Genomic DNA, 20,376 nt, shown 5'->3' on the forward strand with positions numbered 1-20,376 from the left:
GGCGTCCAGGCTGTGTGATGGCAGCTTCAGGCAGCATCCGCAGCCATCCCACCCCACACAGGCAGACGAGGCCTGGGAGCACCACGGCAGGTCACCAGAGGCCGTGTTTACATAATTCTGCTTGGATATTGGCACGCAATGTTATTTCTAAAGGCATCTCCCCCAGCGGATGCTCCATGGGATGAGCACATTGGGCTTCTTCTGAGTGCCCTCGTAGACATTCTAGAGAATTCTGTGCAATTCTCAGCCTTCCTGACAAGTAAAGGGTCGCGTTTTCCAAGCACTGACTGCACTTGCTCGTATGATATAGAATCACTATGGAAACAAGTTCCATACGTGACTCACGTACGCCTATTAAAGAGGGTACGAACGACTGCTTACAACTTACATTACTCGCCCTCATCAGAAACATCGATGAGCACATTACTGTACAACCCAAGGGATGCATTAAAACCATCGCTTTATTATTTTTTTTTCCCAAAACGTGAAAGCACGGGGCAGGATCCCCGGTGGTTTGGCTGAACCAGGGTCACGCTTTACCCCACAAGGCGGGAGCCAGGCAGCACCGGGTGCCACCGTTCCCCCTCCCCTCCCGCAGCCGTTCCAGCCCTCAGTATGAGGTGAAGCTACGGAACTGTTCCGCGCAGCGGGGGCACTTCTGCGCGTGGGCAGCGCGGGGTTCGAGAGCCGAGGGAACTGCCGTGCTCCTGCCGTTCCCGGACTCCGCACGGAGAGCTGTAAAGACAACCGCCGGGCTACGCGCGCACAGCACTGCCATGGCGGCTCCCCTCCCCCACGCGCTGCAGCAGGGCCGGGTTGGGAAACCCCGTGCGGAACGGGCGGGGGGAGGGGGAGAGGAAGGAGCGAGTTACCGTCACTCCGCCAGTGCTGCAATATCCTTCCGCGCTCCGACGGGAGGAAAAGTAGTTCGCGGCTCCATCGCCCTCGCGGCCGCCAGCGGTCGAGGGACACCCGCATAGAACACCTCACGGTGCGGGCAGAACGGGGCCGCTCGCGGCGGGGCCTCAAACCGTGCGAATTCTTATTTTTTAGGCGCGGCTTGATGCGCATATCCATGCGCAGAGCGGAGCGAAACGAGTCCGGCAGCGGGCGGGTATATAAGGCGGCCGCCGCGGAAGCTTTGCCTTTTCATTTGAGGACAGAGCTGGTCGGCGGAACATGTCAGGCGGCTCCGCGGATTATAGCAGGTACGGCACCGCGCCGAGGCCCCGAACCCTTCTCCGCGTAGGACCGCGGCGGTGCGGGCGGGACGCGCTGCCCGGCCCTTGCCGCTTTCAGACGCTTCTAAAACGCGTCGCGCTCGGGCCGGGGTTGGGCTCTTCCTCTCGGGGTTCTCGTTGTTAGTTTTGGCGTCCTGAGTGATCCCCGTCCTTGAAAAATGGCCGGATTTAATATTCCCACCCGACCCCGCGCGCTGCGCGACGTAGCGGAGCAGCGCTTATCATCGCGGGTGTTTATTTCCCTTTTTATTCCTTTTAACTCCACATCCGCCCCGGCCGAGGCCATTTTGCGTCGGCGGGGCTGAGGCGCGGCCTCGGGGCGCTGTGCCGGCGCCTTTCCTCCCGCGGTGCCCGATTTGCGCAATCCCAGGGGTGGAGCTCTCGCGAGACTTCGTCACGCGGACGGGTGGGGGAAACGCAACGCGGCCGGCGGCTCCCGCTCCCCCCGCCCCCCTCCCTACCCCCCCTCCCCCCCGAGCTGACGCCCGGCGCTGCGGCGGAGCTCGCTCTGCGCAGCGGACGCCATTTCCCCGCCGCCTCCCGCGGCTGCCCGGGGGAAGGGGGGGATGGGGGCTGAGGGGCGTCCGTGCGATGGGCCGAGGGGTTGGGCACGGCGTCGGGCGGCTGGCTGGCGCGGTACCAGCGCACCTGCTGGGCCGATCTGTCACGGGCCCGCGGTTAACGACCGTGTTGTTGTTCCGCAGAGACCATGGCGGCCCCGAGGGAATGGAGCCCGATGGTGTCATTGAGGTGAGCTGTGCTCCCGCGCGGTCCCCGCTGGAGGAGAGCTGGGCCACCGATGGGCTAATTCGGTTTATGCCTTTTTTTCTTCATTGCAGAGCAATTGGAATGAGATTGTCGACAATTTTGATGATATGAATTTAAAAGAATCCCTCCTAAGGGGCATTTATGCTTATGGTTTTGAAAAGCCTTCAGCTATTCAGCAGAGAGCTATTATTCCATGTATCAAAGGTAGGCGGGCGGTTCGTTTGCTGTCAATATTAACATGTCAATTAAGAAACGTTAAGCAGTGAATATAATGCTAGTTTTACTTCTGTATTTATGCATTTTTTTAATCTCTGTGGAACAAGTGATGTGATGGTACACCATCTTTCGGGGCTGACCTGAAATGGAGAGAACTTGTAATGCTGATCACTTATTTCAAAGGGAATGAAATAAAAGTAAACGTGAATGACCCATGTGGGAACAGTAAATATGTATCCTACTTTTTTTAGGGTATGATGTGATTGCTCAAGCTCAGTCAGGTACTGGCAAGACAGCCACATTTGCTATTTCCATCCTGCAGCAGTTGGAGATTGATCTCAAGGAGACCCAAGCACTAGTATTGGCCCCTACCAGAGAACTGGCTCAACAGGTATTGATAGTGTAGTTAAAAAAAAAAAAAAGCTGCTTGTGTGTTGCATAGGTTTCAGGTTTCACAACTGTGAGACAATAAACAGACTTGAGGGGCTGTAACTAATATCCATTCAGAACCCTTTTTGTGTTGAGTAATGGGGGAAATGAACTGGCTCTGTCCCACAAGTTCTCTGCCTGCTTGGAGAGTTGTGCTGCATGTGGAGGGTGTGCTGGGGCAGGGCTGCAGGAACCAGCTGCCCTGCTGCACACAGTTCTGAGGGAGCATCTTCAGCAAAAAAAGTGTTACTCAAGTACGGTGTTCTGAGTGGAAACAAAATGGACTTTTTGGAAACTATTTGAACTTGCATGCAGTTGTGCAACATGAAAACTGCAGTGCGCATGTAGTCACGTCATTGTTTCTGTAGTGTTGTCATGTTTTCATGCCTTAACATTACTCTGCATGTTCACTTCACCCTCTGGGTTTAATGTTGGAAGTGCTTGATCAGAGCTTAAAGGAAGTGTAGTTCTTATCATCAGTGCGAAGCAGTAATGCTGGCTTTTTAAGGTTAAAATGACTAGAGCTCAGAATAGAGAAGAAAATCAGTTGTGTACAATTTGCTCTGCTTTTAAAGCCAGTATATACGAAGATGACAGCGCTGTATTAAGGATTGTTCTTGGAGGTAAAACTAAATGTATTAGGTGAGATGAAAAAAGTCCTGTTTGAAAGTAGATTAGTGGAGCCAAGGACCTCTGTCTGCAGGTTTAGTCTTCTATTTTTGAGTCTGAAGCTGTTGCTGAGATGAGACTTTTAAAGCCTGGCCTATATAGCAGGCACTTTACTAAGAGCTTTCTACAAGTGCTGTATGTGCAGATTTCTACAGCTCAGTTTGTTTTTGAGGCCTTGCCTTTTAACTTAACAGATATTGGAATCACCTTTAGGTAGTTAACTAGTAAGGATGAAAAGTTAACTTAAGGAATGTCCTTCTGTCTTAAACTGTCTAACAAACACCTAAATAATGAGAAGTTGGGCAGAATGAGAGGCAAGTCTTTTCTAGAGTCACTAGAGACACGTAATCCTTTTCAGTCCATAAGCAACAATGATCTAGGACTGATTGTACCAGTAGCTGCTACTCATACGAAGGTTTTATTTTTAGATTCAAAAGGTGATTCTGGCTCTTGGAGATTATATGGGAGCAACATGCCATGCTTGCATTGGTGGCACAAATGTTCGCAATGAAATGCAGAAACTTCAGGCTGAAGCTCCACACATTGTGGTGGGAACTCCAGGGCGTGTGTTTGATATGTTGAACAGGCGTTACCTTTGTAAGTATGAATTTAACTTCTCAGTGAAAACTCTGTAATTCCAATTAACAAAGTTCTTCATGTTCCTGAAACTTTACAAACTATTCCCTCTCTTCAATAGCACCCAAATGGATCAAAATGTTCGTTCTGGATGAAGCTGATGAAATGCTGAGCCGAGGATTTAAGGATCAAATCTATGAGATCTTTCAAAAACTGAGCACAAACATACAGGTAAAAGTCCTTCCTATGGCTGAACTGATGGGGTGTGTTTGGTTACAAGGGTAGCTGACAACTGCTCAACTGCTGCCCTGTCTGCCTTGACCTCACAGAAGGTCGGATGTGTGCTGTGTTGTAAACATGGCAGTGCAGTCACTGATCTTGTAAATGGTTCCAGTTTTCCTGATCAGAGTGACAAAGCAGAAGCTGTCCTACGTGCGTGCTAACACAGCATAATGCTTTCTAGGTTGTGCTGCTATCAGCTACGATGCCAATGGATGTGTTGGAAGTGACCAAAAAGTTCATGAGAGAGCCCATACGTATTCTAGTGAAGAAGGAAGAACTGACTCTGGAGGGTATCAAGCAATTCTACATTAATGTTGAAAGAGAGGTTGGTATCAGTTAACATTTCTGCTTGGAGGAGTTGAGAAGTGCTACCTTCTTGTTAAAGCACTGTGCTAAAATTACAGAAACTGAGGCTGAGCTTTGGTTTCTGTAATAATGCTAGTAGAGTACACGCAAGAAGAAGAGAAATGATGCACTGGATCGAAAATGACTAGGGTGGACCTCTTTCTTAATGTCCGTTGTCCTGTGTCTGAAGATCAGGTGCAACAGTTGCTGCAGAAACGTCATGTATTGTAGTTTTCCAGGTCATATTGATGATGAGTGACTGTAGGGCATGGCTTATTGATCATGGCTTTAGAGTATTTAATCCTGTTGTTTCTGCTGTGTTAGGAGTGGAAGCTGGATACTCTCTGCGATTTGTATGAGACACTGACCATTACTCAGGCTGTTATCTTCCTGAATACAAGGAGAAAAGTGGACTGGCTTACAGAAAAAATGCATGCCAGGGATTTCACGGTCTCAGCTCTGGTAAGAACTTTTTGCACACAGATAAATGTTAGGCATGTACTGAAGAGAAGTCCCAATAAAAGCAGGATAAGTTATGATATAGCTGTGCAGTGCTGTATTATCGTTCCCCCTGCTTAAAGAAAAATGTTTCCTTCTATCCCTACCTGCTTAGTTCCCACAGCAGGTAGGGACGCTGGGTTTCATACATCTTCTTACTTCTGGAGCTGTTCAGTGTGGTGTACTGGAACCATAGTAATTCTCATGTTCTTAACTGCAGCATGGTGACATGGACCAGAAGGAGCGGGATGTTATCATGAGGGAGTTTAGATCAGGGTCAAGCCGTGTCTTGATCACTACTGACTTGCTGGTGAGTATTATCTAACAGTGAGCATGTTTTGTTTTATTGGTGCCAAAAGCTTCATAATTCAGTGAAGGTTCTTGTAGCCTGAACTACTGGAGCTTCTTGGGAGAGAAAGGACTATGCTCCACTATGGACTACATGGTTGTAGTTCATCACTAACAATGTAGTCAACAAAAGCAGTGGTTAAATAATGTAATCTAAAGACTGTGGCTTGCATTAAAGGCACTGTATTGTTTTCCAGGCTCGTGGCATTGATGTGCAGCAAGTTTCTTTGGTCATAAATTATGACCTGCCGACCAATCGTGAGAACTACATTCACAGGTTAGTTTGCTGTTCGTATGCTACACTGAGTGCCTGTTCTGTACAGAACTCAGCACAGGTCCTCACCTGCCCTTAATGTTAATTTTGTCATTAATGAGTGTTACCCATCCATGTGTTCAATAACTGTAAACAAAAAAAACTAGCAGGAAGTAGATGACTTGGCACTTCTTATTTAAGTTTAAAAAAGCCCTGATTTGCAGGCAGTCCTGAGATGAGGGAGGAGCAGAACTCTTTAAATCCATTTTTACAAAGCAGTGGGAAAACTTAGATACAGAGTTCAGCAGTGGCTGATCCATGTGTTGCTCAGATGTGGGTGAACTGCCTGTGTGTGTGTAGTAGCAGGCAATGGCTGTGCCACTGCTGGTGTAGCATCTTGACAGCAGGGTTTGTTAGCTGGATCCTTGGTCCGAGCTAATCCTCACTTGGCTCTACTGCTGCTGCTCAGTCACTAGATGTGTTAGCAGACTAGTGGTTTAAATCTGCCTTCCCTCTTGGAGGCTTAAATGCACTCATGTTTTGTGTGCCCTGTCTGCTCCTGGTGGCTTCTTCTACAGTGGTACCCTTTCCTCTGTGGTGTGCCTTCTGGTAGCAGCGTGAGTTTTCTTTCCCTAGGATTAGTTTAACTGCTTCAGTGTCTGTCCCTAAATTAAGTACTGTGCTTTGTTACTTGATGTAAAAAAATACAGGAGTGGATAGCAGCAGTTGGTGACACACAAGATGGTGCTCAGAAACGGCGTTGACGTAATTTAGGACGTGGATTCGTATAAAGAGCGAGTCGGTATTTATATCTCTTTTGTCATGATTATTCACTGAGTCGTGTGAGCCTTCTGTGTGCATGTAGCCTCGAGGTGCTGTGTGCAGGAAGGCAGAACTGATGGTGGGCATAACTAAACTGTACTGATTGCTGTGATGGACTCCTAGGAAAGTGAGCTGATGTTTTTGTGGTTACAGAACCCCTAAGTTTTCCCACTGGAAACAGTTAATGCTGAATTAAAACTGAGTGTGCTGTGCCATGTTATTGGATGAACTTCAGAAGTTCTGATTTTTTTTGAAAAAATCTTTCTATACACCACATGCTTGAGATTGGATGTGTGGTGTGGGCTTTTAGTTCCTCAAATTGGGGAGGGAGGAGCCAGCACATCAAGCCTGTAGTACCAACCATTAAATGAAGATCTTTGTACCCTTTCTGCTCTGCTACTCCCCATAGGATGGACACTTCTGTACTACTACTACTACTACTGCTAGTTTTTCTTGTCCAGAGGTGATGATGGTCAGCAGCTGGTCCTGTAACTGGCATAAACTGGCCACTGGCAGCTAAAAACAGCAGTTAGTGAACGGATCTTTTGTTTTTAAGATATTTTAAGTGATTGGAGCAGTTAACTTGTGCACAAATGTGTTCTTGTTCTGCGCAGAATTGGCCGAGGAGGTCGTTTTGGCAGGAAGGGTGTGGCTATAAACTTTGTCACGGAAGAGGACAAGAGGATTCTGCGTGATATTGAGACATTCTACAATACTACAGTGGAGGAGATGCCAATGAATGTGGCTGATCTCATCTAATCCCTGGAGAGGAGATGGTTTGAATGCAGTGCTCGCTGTTGCTGAATAGGCGATTCACTTGCATTGTGCTTCTTTCTTTGGGGATACACTGAATCTTGTCTCAATGCTCATAACGGATCAGAAATACAGATTTTTGAAAAGCGAAGCGACTTTTTGTCGTGAGCTCTTGTGGGGAAAGCCATCGGCTTTATCCACTTTAGGGTTAGACTGTTGGGGTTGGGTGGAAAGTCATGGGGTCTGTAAATTTTTTCTTTATTAGAAATTTATTTCCTAGTTCCATAGAAGTGGTTGTATTAGATGTTCTTTATCATTTAATAATTTACTTATGGACTAAAAGATATAAGTGCTGTATAAAGTCAGCCAATTATGTTAAACTAGCCTACCTTCCTTTATTGTGTACTTCTCCTTCAGATTGAATTGGAAAGGCCTTTCAAAATCTCAAACTTTTATAAGAGCATTAAAATGCATTTTTGTTTGATATGTATTTATTCAATAAAGTATTTAATTAGTGGTAAGTGTGATCTGGACCCTGTTGCTAAGCCCCAGCAAGCAAGCAATCATACTATTGTCTTAGTTAGGGTAAAACCCAGTAAAATTTGCCATATTGCACATGTCTTAATGAAGTTTGAATGTTCAATAAAATACTTCTATATTCACTTACAGTGTAAGTCATTTTCTTCAGTGAAGGTGCAGGCTTACTGTGAGCTCCCAGGCTTTGTTTCTCATACTGCACTCAGCAGTGCAGTACAGGGTGCTTTATTTGTATGCAAACTGCTGTTTGCTTCCCTGATGCATGGGGGAAGAAAGCATGGATTTAAGGCAACAGCAGATGCTGACAGCCTTTAAAAATTCACTGTAACAAGACTTCACCTTAGTGTTTTTTCAGTCCCAGTCCATTTACTGGACTGTGGTTCCTGCTACATTTAACATAAGCTGCAGTAACAAATGCTTCCTTAGGGCTTCTGTGTGATCGCCGTTCCCCAGGGCAAGGTGTGGTGCCTTGCCAAGTCCTATTTTCAGAGATGAGCACCACAGGCTCAAATAAACCAATAGGTCACTCATGCTTCTTCAAACTCACCATGAGTATTTCCAGCTACAGAGCAGTTACTTTATTTTAAAAACAGTACAAAAGTGGTAGGTCCCACACCACCCCCAAAAGGACCTGCTCCTGGAGGAGTTAGGTGTTCTGTGTCAGCTGCTGCATCATGAGGGCACACAGACTTATCAACTGCAGGTATTCATCAGCACCATCTGCCAAGCATTTGTCTACTTCCTGCAAACAAACGAGAAATTAAAACCCTCCTCAAGCTGTCTCCTTACAAGGGAGAACCTGGCCAAGGCAGCAACTGGTGACTTGATGGGCTCCAGCCTCTCCTGCAATCACATCACATTCCCCTCAGACTGGAATCTGATTTTCTCTCCAAGTTCACACCCACAGAGCAATAAAAGATGGCAAGTAACTCCTTACCTTTTAACTCACTACTTTTCCAGAGATAAAAGGTGAAATAAACCACTGTAGACAATAACTTTTTCCCCCTACAAAGATGAACTACAAACTTACTGCAAGTTTCTCAGCTATGATTGATTTCTGCTTGTCACTGAAATCTTCACTCTCAACAACAACATCATGAAGCTGGTTTACAAGCTGAGCAACAGCATACCCTTCATTTATGAGATTCTGTGGAAGGGAAGGAGAAAATTGAAATAATTAAGCAGTAGAACACAGGAAAATGGAAAACCAATCTGAACAGGAAGACCCAGAACCTATTGTGGAAGCTCAGTGCCATATAGGAGCAGTCAGCAGTACACGGTAGCCCAGCACCCAGCCTCACTGAGGGAGGGGCACAGCACCTAGGAGAGCACAGCATACTGTGGTGGCTGCCTAAATATTCTCCCAGCTTCAGAAAATTCACATCTCAGATATTTAATTGGCTAGAGACGTTCTGAGCAACCTCTGATGAACCTGGCCAAACTCACTCTAAAATTAGGAAAGCTCAGCATCCACAGCACCACGTGACAGTTCCACGGCCTTTGCATCTTGAAATACAGCCAACTTTGATTTATTTCCTTCAGCTGGTAGTAGTGACTAACCTCAGACATGCAAAGAACTGTAAGGCCAGAACTTTTTAAAATAAAAACCATGGCAACATAAGATGCTTTTTCTTTTTTTTTTGCTAAACCAGGAGTGCCACATTGCAGTAGGTATTGAGAGGAGTATCCATTTTGCCATTTAAGCAGACAAATCTAGGAAAACAGAAAAGGCAGTGTAGCCCAGTACAAAATATCGAGCACCATACTTAAAAGCATGCAGCCAAATTCTCCCAATTGTTTACCAAGTGCTAACACTGAAGCAAAACCCCCAGTGTAGCAGGGAGCAGTACAGCACACTCAGCTACATCAGGGATTCCTCCTCAAAATCCAGTTCAAGACTGCCTACACCTAATTTAAACTCACAATATTAGGAACTTCAAATTCTTCAGAGTCAAACTTTCCTTCGTATTAAAGAAAACAAATGCACCTTCATAAACCAGCAGCTTGAGCCTTCTCCAGCAAGTTCTATTTTAAGTTAACTGCAGTTGCTAAGACAAACTGACTGTATTGTAAGATTAACATGAATTATTTTAAGACTAAAGGCTTATTACAGCTTTATTCAGATACTTCTCATCTAACACAGCTTCTCTGTTGCTAAGTTCAGAGACCCATCCTGTCTACTGCAGATGCAGCTCCATGGCTCTGAGCTAAGCACCTCACTGTAAATTCCTACCGTGCCTCATTTTGCCTAACAGCTCCACATGTCATCAGTTCAGGAGAAAGGCAGTTCTGCTGGTAGGGGATCTTGCTTTGCAGCTTTCACAGCTCTCCCTCAGAAGGGAAAGATCAGCACACTAATGGGTGAAAGACATGCTCCTTGAAATGCACCTCCTAACTGATCTGATGCCACGTGGTTCTCAGCTGCAGAGCCACAACACCTGACTCACAGGGCAGTGACCTTGGAAAATATTTAGGCTACAGAACTAAGGTACTTTACCGTTGCCACTGTTTCCAGCTTCTCAAATGAACCACTCCAGCAGGCAGACAGCAGTCCATCTATTGTTTCTTTTGGGATGACCTGCAACAAGAAGTTACATTTCTTACTTTCAACTTGGCGTACCTAGAACTCACTCAGAACTGAAGCTGATGGTCACAGTAGCAAATGTGAACTGTTCATAAAGGCCACTTCAGCATTTCACACCAAACCACTCTCAAGTTTAAAAAAAAAATCTGGTTTGTCTTAACCATCTCAAACTAAGCTTTAAGACTTGTTCTGTATTGGCGATATCTAAGAGCTATATAATGATAGTGAATTGTCAAAGCCATTTTACAAACCAAAATACACCATCATTCATATGGGACACTAAATAGAAGACCCTGTTTAACAGCCAATGCTTTCTGTACCATACTGCACCAAAGGAACACAACAAATCAGTTTTCTCTCCAGTGATGCAATAGGAACAATATTAAAAAAAAAAAAAGCCCAGTGAACAAGATCAGCCAATAAACTGGAAGAGAAAAGAAGACAGATGCCATTATTTATCTCAGAGCAGGGAAGCACTGATGACATTCTCCCCCTACACATCATCATTCCTGTCAGCTGAATGTCTGCTTTCAAAGCTCCTTTATTTATCTTCTGTCCTAAGATAACCCCACAATCCTGAAAGTTATGTATGGCCAAAAACTTGAAAGCCTTTACGGAGATGTAAAGTCATGCTCCTTTTGCTTAACGAAGAATTACTCAATAAGCTGTCAGATGGCATTTTATGCTTCTCCTTCCTACTATTATTATTATCCATCCTCTTTCTAAGAAGCCTAATCACTCCTAGAAGCCTAAAAAGGCTTCTCAGATATTATGACTCTACCTGTACGTGAAATCCAGCTCTTTCCGTACAGCTGGATGCACAAAACTGAACATCCCACTGAAAATTTAAGAAAACCACAACTGTTTCTGAAGCTCACACAGGAGCACTTGCCTGTTGCCACTCCACCCAAGAGCAAACCTCTCAGCCCTCACAATTACTCATTACAGTGACACCTTCAACAAAATTGTGTCCATCATTAAAGCCAGTTTACTTCTTCCATTTTTCAAGTGCTGATCTTAAGCTTCTTGCATTAGGGCATGTTTGGTTGCCATAGAAACACCTTCACATCAGTTTTTCAAAACATATTTTCTCTCACAACTCTGCTCTCCCTGCCAATATTACCTATATCATTCTGGACGGAATCACTGCTGTGTTGGTAAAAAACAGATCTGTACAGATACTTAAAGAGACTGTTGCTGTGGACATCAAGCTGAAAACAAGTTGCTACTGAAAGACATTCCTCCAAGGTGCTTCTAAACTATCCAGTGATACATACACGTGTACACAGACTGAAATATATGCACCAAAAAGACATGCTAGTCTACTGTCCTACAAAAGGACGTTTAGCATTCACAGACGAAATATTTCAACTCAAGTTCAAATATAACTTTGTTAAGTAAAAGAAAACTGTAAAACTGAGTAAGTTGCTATTAACTTGCATTGTAGTAAGCTTACAGAACCAGAAAGTCCTTAAAATCCTGATGGACTTAGCATCAGAAACCTACTACTAAAGCTAATTGATATAAAACTATTTTTAAATCAAATTTTGACCCGTGGCAGATTGAGATACCAAGTAGACATAGTACACAAACTCTTCTCAGACTTACTACAGGAGAACCTGTAAATCAAAGCTTACCCCAGCAATTTCAGTGACTGTCTTCTCAGTGATCTCTTTCCCACCCATCAAGCGAGTGGCACTTTGAAGGTAAGTAATTGCTTTTCTTAAGTCCCCATCTGACACTTTAACAAGGTAAGATATTGCCTGAAAGAACATGTGAGAAAATGCCAAGTTATATTTTCACTGATGATTAAAATGCAGTAGACTCTCAGCAAATTGACTTCAGAACATCAGGCAGCACCTGAAGCACATGGCCACAGACAGCCCCAATACACAAGTCACAGTGCAACCTCGCTGCTAATATAAAATGCATCTACAGACCTAATGCAGAGGAAAGATCTCACAACTGGGATTTTATGCCAAATATGTCACTAAACCTCTCTCAAGTTACTTGTCTCATAACTGAAATGAGACTCGGGGCAGCAGTGCACAGTTGTGTGACAACCCACTGTTTTACCCACAATTTGTATTTATATTGTATTGTGGCAACTGGTACTGCCCACATAGCCTTTGTGAAGCAGAGCAAAGTGACATACAGTGGAGTGAATTACACCTAGAACTTCACCACATACAGAGATTGAACTAAGTACCAGATTTGAAAAATACAAATGAACAAACATCATCTAGCAGAACATCTGTTCTGTCACTACTCATGTTTGCCAGCCTTAAAATTTTATGCTGATTAACAAATCCTGAGTAGCTGCAAGTGTAATTCAGAAAGTGTAAGCTGGATAACTGGGTATGTTACAAATTATACAGAGTTGTAAGCAATGCAAATGCGTGCTGGCTATTTCAGAATGAAGTATGGGTTTAAGTTATGTAATTTATACTCAGTATGGAGCAAAAAGCCCAACAGTTTTTCTCTAATTTACTCTCATAGACATTTGTTTGATTTTAAGAAGACCTTGAAAATTCCATCCCCAACTGTATGAGGAGAATAACATTCAAATTATTTTCTATGTGGTATTTAGTGCAGTTGAAAAGTGTGGAAATCTATGCTGACTCAGGTCCTTGCACTGCAATGTTGTTATGCACTGGATTAAACAATAAAATTACTCAGTAATCACCTCACTAGTGATTTTCACATTTTCCTTCTCAGAAACATCCAGTAGCCTCTGTTGCTGGATTTTGTCTGACAAAGGTTTGAAGCGGAATTTGGAGCACCGAGATGTTAAAGGTTCAATTATTCTGAAAGAGAAAAATGCTTGCCAAATGATTCTGTGGTCACATTCACACAGACGAAGCTATGGAGGCAAACACCAGTAACAATCAATCAATCAATATAAAAAGATGAAACCTAAGCGAAATAAAAAAGAAGTATTGAGTAGGAAGAGGAGTAACAAGTCCAAATAAGCAATAAATTCCTTGCATACCTGCTGATGTAGTTACAAATGAGGCAAAAACGTGTTGTCTTAGATTCTTTTTCCATTGTGCGTCTTAAGGCTGCCTGGGCTGCTGAGGTCATAGAGTCTGCCTCGTCCAGGATTACAATCTTAAAAGGAGGACAAGCTTTACCACTGAAAGATAAGAAATTAGTTATTCAGGAGACATACAGACAAATTAAAATATCAGTGCAAATGGTAAGTCATATTTCACATGTAATTACATCAAGTCAAAGCTTAGCCAAAGTATTGCATGTGTTGCAAGCTTGATTGCAGTGCTGATATCAGAGCAGTATTAGAATTATGAAATTCAGAGTAAAACCAATCACTATTTCATTCTAAGCAAGAAATCCCATTGAGCAGAGCCAGTCCAGATTCAGCACTTACTCTGGTCGGCTTCCAGATGCTGTGAGCTGAGCAAAAGCCTTCACTTTCTCCCGGATCACTTGTATCCCGCGCTCATCGGAGGCATTTAACTCCAGGACTCTTTGTCGGAATAACTCAGGCCTGTAAATTTTTTATTGCAGCATGTTAGCTGTTAATGCTTGTAAAGGTATGTTACAAAGTATACCTACAATCCTTTTGGCCTTTTTTAATAACAGATATTATTTCAGCTAGCATTACTGTATAATACACTTTGGTAAAATATGATTGAGATCATTAAACGTTAGGTATGAATTTCCATTATGTATTTTAAAAATTGACTCCCAGACTGCAACAAACACTGAAGCATAAAATTACAGCAGCTTCCCAGGAAAAAGAAATAGGAAGCTGTCTTGATAAGCACGTGTCACTGTATTATGTGTCCTCCTACTCTTATGCTGTGAGCAGTGTGGAAGAAACAGTTACATCTGCAGAGATATTGTGTTGCAGCACCAGAGCAGTAAGTATCTAGAAAACATAACACAGGTGGAATTTAGCAGCACTACCACACAGCTGCAACTCTGATCTAAAATAAATAAAACCGAATACAATGCCTTTTGAGTTCTGGGAAATCAGACACAACACAGAGTTGTCTAGAACTTTCCTCAAACATTAAAGCCAAGAGGGGGAAAAAGACACCATAATCAACATTAGATTTGACCATTCAACAAGGCATCTTTTTGTCCATTTTTTGTTTATTGATCATCTGAAAACACTACTCAAAACATGTTAGAATTCTCTTAGTGAAAGTACACATAGTTCACAAAAGCCATAACGTGCTAAATTTTGGTCTGAATTCCAATACTACTTCCTTCCATAACTCAAAAGCACATAGCAGACAGATTAGGATACAGACATTTTGTGAAGTGCCTCAAGGGAGACAGGTTTTCAGCTAACAACTTACCGAATACATTCTCAAAATTGGAATTCTTTTACAAAGTTCAGTAAGACACATGCAAACCATTTTTTTTCATACTCCTTTCTGCTAATGAACACACAGTTAAAGGAACGCAGGGTTACCATGGCTGTTAACCTTAATTAAGTACTGTTGGTCCATGTTGGCAACAAGGAGTTCTCAGGGTCAAACAAGAAAGGTAGTTGATGTTAGAGTTTAAGTAGAACACAAAGCCATTCCCAAGTAAGAATATATGAGAAAGTTTCCAGAAGTGACATAAGAACAGGCAACAACCAGAGACACACAACTAGAAGACATGCAACAGTTGTTTGTTCCAGTGCAACCCAATTCCAGCTTACCCAAAGAGCTCTCGAGCAGCTGCTAAAATAGTGGAAGTCTTTCCAGTTCCAGGCGGGCCATAGAACAACAGATTGGGAAGCTGCAACAATAAGGCAGCATTTAAAAACCAGAAACAAACAAAATCAAAACAGGAAAATCTACTAAGAATTTGTGCATTGGACAGAAACTACTACTCTTGCTAAATAATAGAATCTTTCACTTTTAGTTCTTTGCATGTAGTACTCTAAAGGAGGATAACAGCTGCTCTTTTTAAGGCTGCACAAGCTCTTTGGTGACAACATCACACAGATGTTTGCAAAAAGTGTCTGGAATGCACAGCACAGGCAAATAATCCAAATCATAATCTTTCACAGGAGGAAACCAGTGTAATTTCTCAAAGAGATTAAATTAACTGATCTTTCAAATACTTTCACTAATAACATTAGTGTGAGAATGGGACATACTAAGGAAACACATCTGTCAGTCACAGAACTGCTCCTGCATTCCTCACCACTGTTAACACAGAGTTCTTAGGACATTCACTTCCATACACTAGGACAATTACTAATACTAACACAGGGCTAACAAGATGTTTTGTGGAAAGCCACGCACAGTTCGGGTCATTCTCAGTCAAAGATGATTAAGCCTAACTGGAAAACGTTATTAAAGGAACAGAGAATTTATTTTATGATCTTTTTTTTTTTTTTTTTTTCTAAGAGCTGCCCATGAAACAAGACAGCAAGTATCACTGACCCACAGATGTATCAGGGCAACATCAGCAGGGAGAGAACAAAGCTAGCAAAAAACAAGTTTCTCTAAGTTAGCCATGATTTAATTCTGGATGAAATCAAACAGTTGGAGCAATCGTTGTATTGGAGCAATACATTTCTGCACTACTACTTCAAGTAGCCCTTCTGATAAATTATCAGGTTGCATTTTAAAAGAACTGCTTTTGACAGTAGAAGACGTTCCAGTTCTACATTCTTAAGACACCTAAAATACAAACCTCTCTGTCTGACTTATTTTTGGTTTATGCTCTATTTCTAAAGATAAACTGAAGTTAGAGAATGTTATGCTGAATATAGCAAGCAATGCAGAATAGCAAAATCAAAGACATCTAGAGAGCAGAGCGAAATGCAGGGGTGCATGATCCACAATCAGAAAATGAAATAGACCTTTTAGACAACAAGTATTGCATTTTAAAAACTAAGGTAAGACAGAGCAAACAATCGTGTATGTGCTGGAAAACCATGGATGGCAGAATTTCATTACTTCATTGTAAACAAACACATTTTGAGTTTTGCCTGTATCTCTGCCAATCACTTGTTGCTTGGTTCCCTGGTTAATGAAAAGTAAACAATACTCAATACAAACACAAGCTTTTTCAAAATTAAAACCCACAACATGATTGTCTCCCCATATAGTTTTACAAGTCTCCATGGAGAAGAAATGCTCACTAAATGACAGCAGAAAGTTCACTAACAGCCATGTTAGTTCACACACTGCACAAGCAGACATTTTGTGGAATTGTGTTTTCAGGATACATAATTTCATGCCTCTCTGCTAATTTGCACTCTAATTCTCATAAGCAGGTTAAAAGATTTACCAAGAACCTATGTTTCTGAACTCATTACATCCACTCTGTAACCACTGCTTTGCTCTCAACCCCCTTTATGCTCATTTATCACTGAGGTTATCACCAGTATTTACACTGCTTTGTCAACAAGCACATCCTTGTCCTTCATATAACTGCGGCACTAATTTTAACAGACTGTAACCTGAGCTGGTTAACCATTTCTCCAACCTTGCTGGGGGAAAGCAGGATACCTGCAGGCACCGCCGGCTTGTGGCAGGTACCACATATAGGAGAAGCCTCAAGTACTTTCCAGAAGTTTCAATACAAGTGAGTTTGTAAACTGGAATTGCAGACCTACTCTTAATTCTCTGGGTTCTCAGTCAGTAAAATATAGTCTAGTAATTGAAAACCAAGAACACCATAACATGTCAGTTTCTCTGAAAAAAAAGCAAACACTTTAAACATCCCTGGCAGGCAGAAATAAATTTCTCCAGCTCAAAACCACTAGGACCCTGATCTTTCCAATTTAGAGCAAGAGAGATGCTTGCTATTTTAGACAGAGACATACTGTGGTTTTAGAAATCCTGCCTCATTTAGCAGCTCCAAAACCAAGGCCCACAAATACTTAAAAGCAATTCAACATAGGACTAACTTTCCATTTGCAGCAGTAAGGTTTAAATAAAGCACATGACACAAGCTTAGCACATTGTCACAGCTGCTTCTTTGATCCCATCAGATCTCCAAATTCAGTAAGAACTCATGAAACAAGAGTCAGCCACTCAGAGTTTAAATTACACTTTCGCCTTTTTGACAGAATGAGTCCATTCAAGAACAAAAATGTCCAAATTTTGAGAGCATCAAATACTTGAATTACTTGCACAACCTTGTTCTCAAATGGCTTGCTGAGCTTGGGTAGCTACAGTAAAATACAAAGCCTGTAACCACCACCCAAAGGAGTTACAATTTGCCTTTTTCAACTCAGAAGGCAAAAGGCCGGAGCAAGTGCACAGGAGTCATCATCTGAGATACGTGGCTGATCCAGAAGTGAAGGGTTTTAAATAGCTGCTGCTCAAAATAGAACTTGACAGCCCACCACCTAAGCGACATAGCAAGACTGATGGGTCTGCACAAAATAGGTGACAGAACTCATTTTTCTTCAGCCATCAATAGTTCCTTACTGATTTCTAGAACTATACAAGTATAAAAACACAGCAGCATTGCTGTTAAGACTTAGATTTCTAGGGATATGATGTTATACAGCAAGGTCACAACCATGTTCTTAAAATAAACTGAATCTAGAGACACAAACTAAATAAACTACATGAGCCTTTCCCAGTTCTGTCATACCAGCTCCATTTTAGCCCCCTATACTTAAATAGGAAATACTTCAGCTTTCGCATGTTCTGATTAAATGAATATTATCTGATACAAATAGATTCAAGCTAATCAAAACAAGAATAAATTGTCCCAATGTAAAAGTTCCAAACACCAAAGCCTATAGACACTTAGTGCATATCAGAGTACACAACAAGCGAAAGGCTTCCTCCATAACTCTCTGAAAAGCCTGACGCTGCTTTTAGGGCTCTCAGTGATCAGATATCCATATCATAACTGTTCTTTTTGGAACATCCTTACCAAGCAGTTCAGCATCAGCTGTCCACAAAAAACAGAAACATTTTTTGGAGCACAAGAATGCCCCTTCTAGGTGAAAGATGAAGGACTAGTAAATGACAAGATCTGATTATGATTGGTAGTCCAAGCTTTTCTATGAAAAATTTCTCCTCTACTCTTCATCATAAATGCCAGAAGCATTAGCTGAATGACTGCATCTAGAAAGCAAAAGCTCCTCCAGTGCTGAAATTGTTAACAGGAAGTTCACCACTTAAGATTTTCCATAAAAATACCAAATTGTATGAGCTGACAACTCGCAGTGCTAAGACAGCTGGAAGCATGAAAGATACTACACTGCCCCCCACATGCCATTGGAAATGAAATGGCCATTGCCAAGCTGAAAAAGGGAAGCTCTCCCCACCCTGGCTATAAGTTTCTGCTTGGGCAGACGTCACCCTGACACTCACATCAGCGCCTTCCAAGGACTTCTTCAGCACAGCAACAACTTCATCCTGGAAGGCAACTTCATCCACATTTTTGGGGCGGCTAAACAGAAAGACATTAAAGGCAGTTTATTACCAAACAGTTACAGCAGGAATGAGAATTGAGAAAGACAACATTTCCCTTCTGGACGACAATGATACCAAAGAGCTCCAGTAAACTGATGCTGAGAAATACGACACAGTAACTTGACACACCAATGGAATATGTCAAGCAGGTATTCCCTTTATTGCAGTGCTGGGTACACGGGGGATCTCTCCACCAAACATGCACATCAAAGAGAGAAATGAATACATATTTAAAGGTATAGCACATGCATATTCATCACATTCCAAACTCTGGTTATCGAGGGGATTAAACCTAAGGGTCAATTTTGCTGTAAATTTTCAAACATTGAAGGGAGAGCTCCTCACCATTCCTGTGGGTGTTTTGTTTAAGAGAGACATCTGTTCGGTTATCTCGTCGGGACAACGGGATGCCCGTCCTGCTTTCTTATCGACAAGTCTATTAGTTTGATTTATGCCCATCCCCACTTCTAAGTTTTGTTCTGTTTGTGTAACACATCTGGATCAACAAGACAAATCAGCAGAGAGGAAAACCAAACCTTTGTTGCCATGTACAAGTATTATTGTCCTTAGCAGTGTACCCCAAAAAAGACTACTTGCCACTCTTTCTGCTTATCTTTACAACCATAAACAGATACACACCGAGGCGCCGCAACAACCATGTAGATGATTTGCAGATGTCTTTATTACTATAAAGAAGCCGTTCTCTTGATTCAAAATCTTGCGGCTGTGGCCAAAATCCCAACAGGAACTGGGGCAGACAGCTCCGCTCCACCTTACAGCGGTGCCCTAGCTCCTCAGGAAGCCGTCTGCGCTGATCACCGCCCGCGCCTACTTCAGGAAGCACAACTGTCTCCCAGCAGAGACACCGCAGCTGTGACCCCCCCTCAGCGGCCCAGCCCGCCCTCCAGCCCCCGGCCCTTCAGGCCCTTACTATTTCTCCACCCAGGGGACGGGTCTGAGCCTCTTGCCTTCCCCGCTGCTCCCCGCCGCGGCTCTCTCCCTGGCGGTAGGCGGTTTGGTGCTGATGGAGGACGGGCCTTTAAGAAAAGCCTGCATGGCTGCGGCCACCCCAGTTCCTCGCCGGCCTCCTCGGCCCAACGCATCCACTTAGCCGAGCACGGCCGCGCAGCGCCTTCCCGCCAAGCCGCCCCACTCAGAGCGAAGCGGAGCCACTTCCGCCTGCCGAGAGCCAATCACAGCGCCCCACCGGACGCAGTAGGCGGGCCCGCCGGCGGTGCTGCGCACGCGCTGGTGTCTGAGGATCGTGAGGTGAGGAGCGCCAGGTTGGCACCTCCCCTCGGGGCGGTGCCAGGGACTAACCAAGGGGGAACGTTTTTCCATCTTCCACGACTTCCTATTGAGCAAAAAGAGGAACGGATTTAAAATGAGCGGTGTGATTCATGGGACGGGCCCCTTGAAAAGGCTGCAGAGCATCCTAGCAGATGCGATGCCTGCCCGTGTCTTCCTGCGCCAGGTAGCTGCATCCTGCTGGGTGGCAGTTTCCTGCATAACAAAGCAAAGCAAATCTGCTACTTGCAGCTGCACGTGGTGTGTTTGCAGCTGTTCCGCTTTACTCCTTCCCTTTGGCTGCCCCCGAGCAAATGCAGGACCAGAGTGACCTGGGCAGCTGCGGAGGGGATC

At 43.6% G+C, this 20,376-nt stretch overlaps 2 protein-coding genes and 3 non-coding genes across 5 annotated transcripts; 4 read left to right on the forward strand and 1 right to left on the reverse strand.

Annotated features, from left to right (window-relative positions):
- The first annotated feature begins 1,100 nt into the window (after positions 1–1,100).
- EIF4A2 (eukaryotic translation initiation factor 4A2) lies at positions 1,101–7,862 on the forward strand. The gene is made up of 11 exons (XM_065747915.1): positions 1,101–1,208; positions 1,946–1,991; positions 2,081–2,213; positions 2,477–2,616; positions 3,752–3,920; positions 4,021–4,130; positions 4,363–4,506; positions 4,851–4,988; positions 5,245–5,334; positions 5,570–5,649; positions 7,062–7,862. Exons 1-11 carry the CDS (start codon positions 1,180–1,182, stop codon positions 7,204–7,206), a joined length of 1,224 nt encoding a protein of 407 aa, XP_065603987.1. The 5' UTR covers positions 1,101–1,179; the 3' UTR covers positions 7,207–7,862.
- On the forward strand, positions 2,330–2,399 carry LOC136056421 (small nucleolar RNA SNORD2). The gene has a single exon (XR_010622943.1). It is a non-coding gene; the product is annotated as a small nucleolar RNA SNORD2 (small nucleolar RNA).
- Positions 4,552–4,732, forward strand: LOC136056419 (small nucleolar RNA SNORA81). Its single transcript, XR_010622941.1, has one exon. It is a non-coding gene; the product is annotated as a small nucleolar RNA SNORA81 (small nucleolar RNA).
- Positions 5,048–5,175, forward strand: LOC136056423 (small nucleolar RNA SNORA63). Its single transcript, XR_010622945.1, has one exon. It is a non-coding gene; the product is annotated as a small nucleolar RNA SNORA63 (small nucleolar RNA).
- Positions 7,863–8,372: 510 nt separating the features above from the next.
- Positions 8,373–19,852, reverse strand: RFC4 (replication factor C subunit 4). The gene is made up of 10 exons (XM_065748598.1): positions 19,667–19,852; positions 18,634–18,712; positions 15,000–15,079; positions 13,710–13,829; positions 13,314–13,457; positions 13,008–13,128; positions 11,959–12,084; positions 10,235–10,315; positions 8,768–8,884; positions 8,373–8,479 (listed from the first exon to the last, which is right to left on the reverse strand). Exons 1-10 carry the CDS (start codon positions 19,789–19,791, stop codon positions 8,384–8,386), a joined length of 1,089 nt encoding a protein of 362 aa, XP_065604670.1. The 5' UTR covers positions 19,792–19,852; the 3' UTR covers positions 8,373–8,383.
- Between the last annotated feature and the right edge of the window lie 524 nt (positions 19,853–20,376).

This window comes from Cyrtonyx montezumae, unplaced genomic scaffold (assembly GCF_038088225.1).
Source record: "Cyrtonyx montezumae isolate F1298 unplaced genomic scaffold, pur_monq_1.0 scaffold_5, whole genome shotgun sequence".
Taxonomy (NCBI): domain Eukaryota; kingdom Metazoa; phylum Chordata; class Aves; order Galliformes; family Odontophoridae; genus Cyrtonyx; species Cyrtonyx montezumae.